The sequence below is a fragment of the Mobula birostris genome, unplaced genomic scaffold (genome assembly GCF_030028105.1).
Source record: "Mobula birostris isolate sMobBir1 unplaced genomic scaffold, sMobBir1.hap1 scaffold_1640, whole genome shotgun sequence".
Classification (NCBI taxonomy): Eukaryota; Metazoa; Chordata; class Chondrichthyes; order Myliobatiformes; family Myliobatidae; genus Mobula; species Mobula birostris.
Genome location: NW_027274683.1, coordinates 51,657 through 63,508, shown reverse-complemented (window position 1 = coordinate 63,508; position 11,852 = coordinate 51,657). Strand labels below are relative to the sequence as shown.

The window sequence follows — 11,852 nt, the reverse complement described above, 5'->3', positions numbered from 1 at the left end:
CTGTATCCCAGTGTTATACAGTGACAGACCCACCCCCACCAGTACTGTACCCCAGTGTTATACAGTCACAGACCCGTCCCCACCGGTACCGTACCCCGGTGTTACACAGTGACAGACCCATCCCCACCGTACTGTATCCCAGTGTTGTACAGTGACAGACCCATCCCCACCAGTACCATACCCCAGTGTTATACAGTCACAGACCCATCCCCACCAGTACTGTATCCCAGTGTTATACAGTGACAGACCCATCCCCACCAGTACTGTACTCCGGTGTTATACAGTGACAGACCCATCCCCACCAGTACTGTACCCCAATGTTATACAGTGACAGACACATCCCCACCGGTACCGTACCCCAGTGTTACACAGTGACAGACCCATCCCCACCAGTACCGTACCCCAGTGTTACACAGTGACAGGCCCATCCCCACCGCTACTGTACCCCAGTGTTACACAGTGACAGACCCATCCCCACCGATACCATACCCCAGTGTTATACAGTGACAGACCCATCCCCACCAGTACCGTACCCTAGTGTTACACAGTGACAGACCCATCCCCACCGGTACCGTACCCCAGTGTTATACAGTGACAGACCCGTCCCCACAGGTACCGTACCCCAGTGTTATACAGTGACAGACCCATCCCCACCGGTACCGTACCCCAGTGTTATACAGTGACAGACCCGTCCCCACAGGTACCGTACCCCAGTGTTATACAGTGACAGACCCGTCCCCACCAGTACTGTACCCCAGTGTAATACAGTGACAGAACCGTCCCCACCGGTACCGTACCCCAGTGTTATACAGTGACAGACCCATCCCCACCGGTACCGTACCCCAGTGTTATACAGTTACAGACCCATCCCCACCGGTACCGTACCCCAGTGTTATACAGTGACAGACCCGTCCCCACCGGTACTGTACCCCAGTGTTATACAGTGACAGACCCATCCCCACCGGTACTGTATCCCGGTGTTATACAGTGACAGACCTGTCCCCACCAGTACTGTACCCCAGTGTTATACAGTGACAGACCCGTCCCCACCGGTACCGTACCCCGGTGTTATACAGTGACATACCCGTCCCCACCGGTACTGTATCCCGGTGTTATACAGTGACAGACCCATCCCCACCGGTACTGTATCCCGGTGTTATACAGTGACAGACCTGTCCCCACCAGTACTGTACCCCAGTGTTATACAGTGACAGACCCGTCCCCACCGGTACCGTACCCCAGTGTTATACAGTGACAGACCCATCCCCACCGGTACTGTACCCCGGTGTTACACAGTGACAGACCCATCCCCACCGGTACTGTACCCGTGTTATACAGTGACAGACCCGTCCCCACCAGTACTGTACCCCGGTGTTATACAGTGACAGACCCGTCCCCACCGGTACCGTACCCCGGTGTTATACAGTGACAGACCCGTCCCCACCGGTACCGTACCCCAGTGTTACACAGTGACAGACGCATCCCCACCAGTACTGTACCCCAGTGTTATACAGTGACAGACCCGTCCCCACCTGTACCATACCCCAGTGTTATACAGTGACAGACGCATCCCCACCGGTACTGTATCCCAGTGTTATACAGTGACAGACCGGCCCCACCAGTACTGTACCCCAGTGTTATACAGTGACAGACCCGTCCCCACCTGTACCATACCCCAGTGTTATACAGTGACAGACCCATCCCCACCGGTACCATACCCCAGTGTTACACAGTGACAGACCCGTCCCCACCAGTACTGTACCCCAGTGTTATACAGTGACAGACCCATCCCCACCGGTACCATACCCCAGTGTTACACAGTGACAGACCCATCCCCACCAGTACTGTACCCGTGTTATACAGTGACAGACCCGTCCCCACCAGTACTGTACCCCGGTGTTATACAGTGACAGACCCGTCCCCACCGGTACCGTACCCCGGTGTTATACAGTGACAGACCCGTCCCCACCGGTACCGTACCCCAGTGTTACACAGTGACAGACGCATCCCCACCAGTACTGTATCCCAGTGTTATACAGTGACAGACCGGCCCCACCAGTACTGTACCCCAGTGTTATACAGTGACAGACCCATCCCCACCGGTACCGTACCCCAGTGTTATACAGTGACAGACCGGCCCCACCAGTACTGTACCCCAGTGTTATACAGTGACAGACCCATCCCCACCGGTACCGTACCCCAGTGTTATACAGTGACAGACCGGCCCCACCAGTACTGTACCCCAGTGTTATACAGTGACAGACCCGTCCCCACTGGTACTGTACCCCAGTGTTATACAGTGACAGACCCGTCCCCACCAGTACTGTATCCCAGTGTCATACAGTGACAGACCGGCCCCACCAGTACTGTACCCCAGTGTTATACAGTGACAGACCGGCCCCACTCTTCAGGTATCCTTGCATTCTGCCTATCAGTGTGGATTGGAAATCGATAAGCTGCAGACACTGGAAACCTGAAATAAAACTGGGAACGTTGAAGGACACTGGAGGTCAGGCAGCATCCGTGGAGAGGAAGACGGGACAACATTGCAGATCAGAGACGCTGCATCAGAAGCGCCTGTGGATTGTCCCTACAACCATTGCACATGAGTGCACTGCGTTGCTTATAGCCTGGCGTGTGTAAATGGGCCAAGGTGAAACACCCACTCTTCTTTTGAAAAGTAACGTGCCCAGTTTGATAACTGTGTGGAAGTGTCTGGCTGGATTTCCAAGGGCAGCTGCCATTGGCCCAAGCTCAGCAGGTTTGGACCATTAGGAATGCAACAGGGAGCCAGATTGGTTGGCGTGGCAGACACTGCCCTCCCTGCTGCTTATATTTGCAGACAGGGCGGTGTCGCTGGGTCCTAGTGCCCCTCTCATTCCCAGGCTCGTTGGATGGATTTACCTGAACGATTTGACAATGCAAGCAAGGAGGCTGGTAAATCTTCACAAATGCATCAACAAAAAAGAAAAATACAATGGAAATATTCAGCAGGTCACGCAGCAATTATGGAAAGAAAGTAGCGAACAGTTAACGTCCATGAATGACCTTTCATCAGAACACAACTGTGGGTCTTGTATCCCAGCAAAATCTTGCAACTTCTTAAAACACTGGTTCGGCCGCATCTGGAGTATTACATATAATTCTGGGCGCCTATGGGAAGGATGTTGAGGCTTTGGAGAGGGTGCAGAAGAGGCTTACCAGGATGCTGCCTGGTTTAGAGGACATCTGCTATCAGGAGAGGCTGGATAAACTTGGGTTGGTTTCTCTGAAGCTGAGAAGGCAGAGGGGAGATCTGATGGAGGTTTATAAGATTATGAGAGACAGATAGAACGGAACTGATAGAATCTGTTTCCCAGAATTGGAATGTCTGATAGCAGAGGGCATGCATTGAAGGTGAGAGGGGAGCAGGTTCAAGGGGGATGTGAGGGGTAAGTTTTTTACTCAGAGAGTGGTGGATGCCTGGAATGCACTGCCTGGTATGGTAGTAGTGGCAAGTATATTGGGGGCTTTTAAGAGATGTTTGGACAGGCACATGGGTGTGAGGAAGATGGAGGGATATGGACATGGTGTAGGTAGGAGGGATCAGTGCTGGGCCGTTTTTGTTTTGCTTTTTAGCTGATTTGGCACAATCTTGTTGGCCAAATGTCCTGTTCCTGTGCTGTATGCCTAGTAAGAAACAAATTCAAAAGGGAAGTTTGCATCTTGTAATTTTGTGGGAGTCTCTGATTATACACTCTGCATGTTTCCAATAGTTGCAGTGCTATGAAGAGGTACCTGGACTGTTACCAGCCAAGTGGCGGTGGGGGAGGGGAAGAGACAACGTAGAACTTCGTCATACAGATGTACAACATGGTAACAGGCTCTTCGGCTCAACTACTCCATGCTGCCCAAGCTGCCTGTCCAAGCTAGTTCTTGCATTTGGCCGACATCCCTGCAAACCTTTCACTCTCTCTTCACCTCTCTTCCCTCCCATGTTCTTCAGTTTCCTCAGCCCCAACTTTATTTGTCCTACCCCTCCAGCTTTTAAAGGTGTAACCCCAACTTTTTACTTTTTTTCATAGAAACCTTCAAATCAGTCTGGACCACCCAGCATCATCCAAACTTCCAAACATCTCTCAATTGTTCCCTGTGTTAGCACAACTAAACGGGAAATGTTTCTGTATTTCTGATAGAATAGGCACTTAAGCAGCTTATTGTCTTATTTGAGATGGCAATATATTATGTCACAATATAGGAGGAGGCTATTTGGCCCATCAAGTCTATGCTGGTCCACAAAACAGTCCTTTGCTGACTAAGTTTTCCTGTTACCTCTTGTCTACACATTCCAATCCCACCTAAATGGGAACAACTCACGTTAACCCAGTCACCTCACACCCGGAGCACCCCAGGGGAAACCTACTTGGTCACAGGGAGAAATCTGCAGACTCCATAAACACACACACACACACACACACACACACACACACTCAAAGTCCAAGTTAAATTTATTATCAAAGTACATATACGTCACCATATACAACCCCAAGACTCATTTTCTTGTGGGCATTCACAGTAAATCCAAGAAACACAATCAGATCAGTGAAAGACTGCACCCAACATGATGCACAAATAACCAGTGTGCAAAAAAACCCACAAGTGCAAAGTGCAAATACCAAAAGAGAAAATAAGCAATAAATATGGAAAACATGGGATGAAGGGTCCTTGAGAGTGAAGAAATTACCCCTCAGATTCTCCTTGAATATTTCATCTTTCACCCTTAACCTATGACCCATGACCTCTAGTTCTATAGTTCTGGTCTCACCTAACCTGATTCGCTCCCTGATAGGAGGGTTTGGGGGGGGGGGACTGAGAACAATTGATAAGTTCAGATCTGGGATGGGGTTGCTTATTGCAACACATAGGGTTTATATGATCAGTGGAGCAGTAGGTTGGAGTGGCTGAATGGCTTTCACTCCTATGTTCCTGAGGAATCCTCAGGTCCTGTCGTTAGGATCTGTGTTAAGAGATGGGATGGCCTGGCTACACCAGTGTCACCAGTCTGTTTAGTGCCTTGTGGAGACATGTTCATTCATTCTGTGTCGTGTTGTCTGACATAGGCGATCATGATTGTTCTTGGCAAAATTTTCTACAGAAGTGGTTTGCCATTGCCTTCTTCTGGGCAGTGTCTGTACAAGACGGGTGACCCCAGCCATTATCAATACTCTTCAGAGATTGTCTGCCTGTTGTCGGTGGTCGCAGAACCAGGATTTGTGATCTGCACCAGCTGTTCATACGACCATCCACCGCCTGCTCCCATGGCTTCACATGACTGATTGGAGTTGGTGGGGGGCTAAGCAGGTGACCTACAGGCTAGTGGAGGGAAGGAGTGGCTTACACCTCCTTTGGTAGAGACTTATCTCCACCTCACTACCCAATGTAGAGACATTAGGGGCTGCAAATGCTGGGAGCCTGACACCAAATGCTGGAGGATCTCAGCAGGTCAGTCAGCATCTGTGGAAGGAAATAGTCAGTTGATATTTCAGACTGAGACCCTTCATCTTGACTTAAGAGTCTTGATCTGAAAGATTAACAGTCCACTTCCCTCTTAAGCCTTAGCTCATCACATCACAGATTGAGGTCTTTGTCGGTGGGATCCTGGTTAATACCGACACAAAGTTCAAAGTTCAAAGAGGTGGAGACAAAAGTGACGACAGTGCTGGAACCTGTGTAAATAGATAAGCTGCTGGAGGAACTGAGTGGGTCAGATGCTGGCTGACTTTGTCTCTTAGCTGGCACACCTAACGGCATCAACAACCCCAACAACACGTGCCTTCAATCTGGCAATCCGTCCTAAGCACTGTTCTTCGGCTCCTGTGAGATGCTACAATGGGTGAGCAATTGCTGGCTTTACAGAGTGATGGGAAATAAAGAGAGAGAGATACAGGGGAAGAGAGGGGAGAGAGGGGGAGGGAGATATAGAGCAAGAGAGGGGGAGAGCAAGAGAGGGAGGGAGGGAAAGGGGGGAATGACAGCGGGAAAGAGAGAGAGAAAGAAAGAAAAATGGAGACAGTGGGTGCGTGAGTGAGAGAGAGAGAGAGAGAGAGAGAGAGAGAAAGAAAAGAGAGGTTCAAAATGATAGTTCCAGGGCCTGGGAGCTGGAGGTCTGTCCTGCAATTGGAGGGACTATCCATGAGAGAGAGAGAGAGAGAGAGTCTATGTTTGTCTGTACATGTGTGTGTGTGTGTGTGTGTGTATACACGTGTCTGTGTGTGTGTGTAAGTGTCTGTCTGTCCGTGTGGGTAGATAGCAGGGAGAAACAGGATTTGTTTTGCTGTTGTTCTTTTGTTGCTTGTTGTGTTCTGTGTTGTTCCGCTGAATATTGTGGACACGCTGTGGTGGCTCCGGAGTGTGTGTCGACACTTGCGGGCTGCCCCCAGCACATCCCTGAGTTGTGTCGGTCGTTTCACTGTATGTTAACGTTGAACGTGTGAGAAATGGGAGTGGGGTAGCCGAGAACATCCCGACAATGGTGGTTCAACATTAGCAGTGGATGCGCAGGGGTGCGGGAGAGAGAGACTTTAAATCGGGGTTCCCAACCTGGGATCCACGGATCCCACGGTTAATGGTACGGCTCCATGGCATTAAAAAGTCTGCGAACCCTTTAAGGGGTGCAGCGATCTCAGACGGTTGCCGGGCTGCAGGGAGTTAAAATACAGGGGGGAGTCTGAACGAATCTAAGTAGTGGGGCGCGGGGAGTGCACACGAGTGGGAGTGATGGGCTTGGGCAACACATTCTCGAATGGGCCACTCGGCGCGTTGTACCTGCTCTCCCATTCAATAATCTCACGGGTGGTCATTTGACTCAGCCGTGAAATATTCGCCCCCCCCCCAAAAAAAACCCTCCATCTTGAACAGTGACTCAGTGACTTGGGTAGAGAACTACAAAGACTTGGCTTTGTATTGCTATTCTGCAGGACCAGGCGCTGGCCTGGCAGTTCTGGCCAGAGGAAATGTGATCAACAGCTTTTCTCCAGTTACGCTTCATCAGAATTTTGCAAGTTTTAATGAGAATCTCTCATTAAAAGTTAGAAGAGTTTCTTTTAATCTCTAGAGCTCTTCCACGAACTCCTTGTTTAATGGTATTGGTCCATGGCATAAAAAAAAGGTCGGTAACCCCTGGCCTAGAGGGTACCTGGGCAGTCAAAGTGAGTTAGCTGAACTCCCTCCATATATGAGAGTTACCGAATCAGCGAACTATGCATTTTTGGGAGCGCAGAGATCGTTCTTCAGAGTATCTCTTTTGTATCACGGCGGACGCTAGGACCCAGGTTGCGCAGACTTTATTTTTCTCTCTATGTGTGTGTCTGTGGGTCCTGGCTCCCTATTTAGAAATGCAAATCTACCCCAGCAGTTAAAAAAATCCACATGCACCCGAAATATAGTCTGTATGTGTATAAATCTGCAAACGGACCGGTCAGAGGCGCTTCTTCAGAAATTAACAGCAAACCAGGAGCAGGGTGGCAGATCGTTTGTGTGGGGAGGTGGCGAGGGACAGCGATTTAGAGAGAGAAAAAAACATTATTGCAAAGTTTTATTTGCAGTACGGGGTGGGTGTGTCGTGCGCACAAATTAATCGGGAGCAAAACCAAGAGGCAAGCAGAGCGAGGAATGTGAAGGAGAAATCGGGACACGGGGCGGGAGAAGGACTGATTTTTTATTTTTGCATGTGATATATTTTTTTGCAATGGCGAACCCTGCAGAGGATTGCCTGGACGGCGACGTGAGGAAGTGCGGGAATCTCCGCAAGTGCAAGAGCCTGCACCGCAGGTACTTCGTGCTGCGGGCGGCGAGCGAGCGCGGCGCGGCCCGGCTCGAGTACTACGAGAGCGAGAAGAAGTTCCGACGCGGGGGCGCGGGTCCGAAGCGCGCGCTGCCGCTTCACAGCTGCTTCAACGTCAACAAGCGCGCCGACTCCCGCAGCAAGTACCTGCTGGCCATCTACACCCGCGACGAGTGCTTCTCCGTGGCGGCCGACAGCCCGCAGGAGCAGGATAGCTGGTACCAGGCCATCGTCGAGCTGCTGGCCCCAGGTACGGTTCAAAAAAGAAAAATCAGCGCGACGCTTCGGCCCGTCAGGCGCCGGCACGCCCCCCACCGCCTCACCACAGCCGCGCACCGTGAATCTTTCCGCCGCTCCCGCGCACTTCGGTGCGAACTTCATCATTCACTCAAACTCTCATTTCCTCCGTCCCTCAAACCCTCATAAATCTCAAAATGTCATCGTTACACAAACCCTCGTAACTCATTGCCTCCCTCATTACTGCGTCTTTCAAACATCCCCTTCGACTCTCACGCCTTCATCCCCCTCCGTCCCCGCGCCTCCCCCACCCCAGTACCTTGAACCCCCGATCCCTCGCATCCCCCGGCCCTCCTTCCCTCGCACCATCATCCTCCGTCCCTCCGTCCTTCACAAATTTGTCACTTCATCGCTCAGACCTTTATCATTCCGTCCCTCTGTCCCTTGCAACTTCATGCTCTGTCCCTCTGCTCCCCTCACGCCTCCGCCCCTCATCACACTGCCCCTCCATTGATCAAACTCTCACAACGCCTTTCCTCTGTCATTACTTCGTCCCTCAAACCTTCGCTGTGACCCTCATACCTTCATCCCTCCATCCCTCACACCTTCATTGCTCTGTTCCACCATCACTCACACCTTCGTCACTCCCGTTCGTTTATTCCTCACACATTCATTACTCCATCCCAACGTTCCTCACACCTTCATCACTCCGTCCTTCTGTCCCTCAAATCTTTCCTCCAGCACTCAAAAATCATCCCTCCGTCTACTAACCTTTGTCCCTCACACCTTTGTTACTCGGTACCTCTGTCCTTCACATCTTTGTCACTCTGTTGTCCATCACTCCCTCACACCCTCCCTCCCTCCATGACTCGCACCTTCCCTCCATCCATCACTCCGTCTGTCTCTCCCTTGCACCCACCCTCCCTCCATCACTTCCTTGCATCCTCCATCCTGTTTCCCCCCGCACCCACCTTCCCTCCATCACTCCCGTGCACCTTCCCTTCCTCCATCACTCCCTCACTCCCTCGCACTCTCTCCCTCCCTCCACCTCCATCCGTCACACCTGCCTTCTCTTCCTTGCATCTTTATTCCATACTTGCATGTCTTCCATTCCCATCTCCCCTCTTCCCCTCCATGACTCATGCCTCACCTCTTCAATCTCCCTCTCCCCTCTCAGCTTCCCTGTCCCTTCCAATATCCCCCTCCCCTGCCACACTACTTTCCTCTTCCTTCCCTCTCCTTCCTTCCTCCTTCACCCTCTCCTCACCACCTTCTTTCTCCCCTCCTGTCTCCCCATTCCCAACCCTCTCCTCCCTTCCTCTCGACGAGTTTCCCCATTTACTCCCTCCTTCTCCCTCTCACACTACCTTCCTTTCCGCCTCCCATTTTCTCCATCCCCCATCATACTTGCACCACTGCTAATTCCCAACGACCCTCCCTCCCATCTGTCCTCACTTTCCCTGTCTTCTCTATCTCCTTCCTACACACCCACACACCGCCTTCTCCACCTCTCATCTCTACACTCAGTCTTGTTCACACGCGCACACCTTTCTCAGTTTCTGCTGTGCTCGCATCTTTCCTATCTCCATCACTACCCCGTTTCCTGTCTGCTGTCTGCCTCGTTCACAGGACCAACCTCCTCGTTATGTACACCTTGTCCTCTGTGGTTCAGTTTTCCCTTTCTCTCATCCTCCTCCTCATCTGGTATTCTGCCAAGTCTCTTTGTGCCTCTGAAACTCTTTGTTCTGGGTTTAATATTTTCACTTATCTGCTCCCCTGCTTACTTTCTGTCCTTTTCCCGTTAGCTTATAGCTTGTCTCCCTCTCTGTGTGTACCATTTTATACATTTGTGAGACAATCTTACTTTATACTGCAGAGCAGGGGTTCCCAACCTGGGGTCCACAAATCCCTTGCTTAATGGCATTGGTGATGGCAGAAAAAAGGTTGGGTACCCCTGCTGTAGAAGGAAGGGTGCAGAACTTATGAGGTCTCACTTGGAGAATTGTGTGCAGTTCTGGCCATCCTGTTATCGGAAGGATGTTGAGGCTTTGGAGAGGGTGCAGAAAGGGTTCACCAGAATGCTGCCTGGATTAGAGGGTATGAGCTTTGGGGGTGGCTGGACAAACTTGGGTTGTTTTCCATGCAGCAGTCAAAGCGGAGGGGAGACCAGAGTTATAACCCATGAGAGAGTGAGATAGGCAGTTCTGGAGGACATTTAGAAGGTGGGGAGAGGAGAGAGGGAGATAGGCAGAGAGAGCTCCCCAGAACAGAATCGTCAATTCTAGAGGACATGTAGAAGGTTTGGGATGAGTGTTTAAAGGAGATGTGTGGGGCAAGATTGTTCGCATTGAGCAATGAGGGACTGGAACATCGTCACAACAGATTCTGCAGATGCTAGAAATCCAGAGGAACACACACACAATGCTGGAGAAACTCTGCAGTTTTGGATCAGGCCGCATCTATTGAAAGGAACGTTTGATATTTTGGACTGAGATCTGATGAAAGGAATAAAGATAGACTCTTTTTTTTCTATAGATCAGGAGTTCCCAACCTGGGGCCCAGGGACCCCTTGCTTAATGGTATTGACCTGTGGCACAAAAAGATGATTGGGAACCCCTGCCGTAGAAGGAAGGGTGTTTGATGGTAGTAGTACAGCAGTTAATGCTTTGTCCTCATACCTCCCACATCCAAGGTTCAATCCTGTGATCCATTGCTGCCTGTGCAGAGTTTGCAAGCTCCCCCTGTGAGCACACGGGTATAGGTTTCCTCGAGTTGCTTTGGTCTCTCCCCACACCTCAAAGATTGGTTCAGTCATTTGGCTCTGCTCTGTAGGGGTGTGCCAGGTAGTATAGTGGTTATCACAACGCTTTATAGTACCAGTGACCTGGGGTCGATTCCCACTACTACTTGAAAGGAGCTTGTATGTTCTCCCTGTGACTACGTGGGTTTCTTCTGGGTGTTCTGGTTTCCTCCCACAGTCCAAAGACATACCGGTTGGTAGGTTAATTGGTCATTGTAAATTGCCCTGGAATTAGGCTCCGATTAAATCAGGGGTTACAGGGCTGCGTGTCTGTAAGGGCTGGAAGGAACTCAGCAGGTCAGACAGTATTTATGAGCGGAATAAACGGTTGACGTTATGGGCTGAGACCTTTATTAAGAAGTGCTAGTGAAGGGCCTCGGCTGAAAACACTGACTGTTTATTACCCTCCATGGGCGCTGTTTGACCTGCTGAGATCCTCCAGTAGCTTGTATGTGTTTATTCAAGATTTCCAGCATCTCCAGAATGCTGTTACCGACTCTGCTTCAACCACTGTCTTCCAGGTATTCACCTCTCTGGGTGAAGAAGGTCCCTTCATATCTTGCTTAGCAGGAAACACAATAAAAACTCGTTTATTCTCTTCCAAAATAAGTTTAGTTTAAGGGATGCTGTAGACAACACTTTAGGGAACTTTTTAATTCTGCAACTGCCCCCCTTCAAGGTTGGCGATGTGAAACATTGATATATTAAACATCTAAGACTGTATATCCAACCATTAAAGAAGAATTTCTTTAGCCAGAGAGCGGTGAATCTGTGGAATCATTGGGTATGTTTAAAGTGGAGGTTGAAAGGGTTTTGATTTGTCAGGGTGTCAAAGGTTAAGGGCAGAAGACAGGAGAATGGGGTTGAGCGTGATAATAAATCAGGCATGCTCGATGGGCTGAATGGCCTTAATCTGCTCCTATGTCTTATGGTCTAAGATCGAAACCAGCAGTCAGAAGCCTGAGCTAAATAGCCAGGTTGTTGCAGTGTGGT

At 50.4% G+C, this 11,852-nt stretch overlaps 1 protein-coding gene across 2 annotated transcripts in view; it reads left to right on the top strand.

Moving 5' to 3' along the window:
• The first annotated feature begins 5,780 nt into the window (after window positions 1-5,780).
• LOC140192549 (insulin receptor substrate 1-B-like) overlaps window positions 5,781-11,852 on the top strand; it is a 42,917-nt gene continuing 36,845 nt past the window's right edge. The window contains exons 1-2 of one of the 2 annotated variants that reach the window (XM_072250114.1): window positions 5,781-5,872; window positions 7,743-8,072. In XM_072250114.1, coding sequence (XP_072106215.1) covers window positions 5,869-5,872; window positions 7,743-8,072 — 334 coding nt within the window. In that variant the 5' untranslated portion in view covers window positions 5,781-5,868. Of the gene's footprint in view, window positions 5,873-7,317; window positions 8,073-11,852 lie in introns of those variants that run through there. The other variant, XM_072250113.1, reaches the window with a different exon arrangement.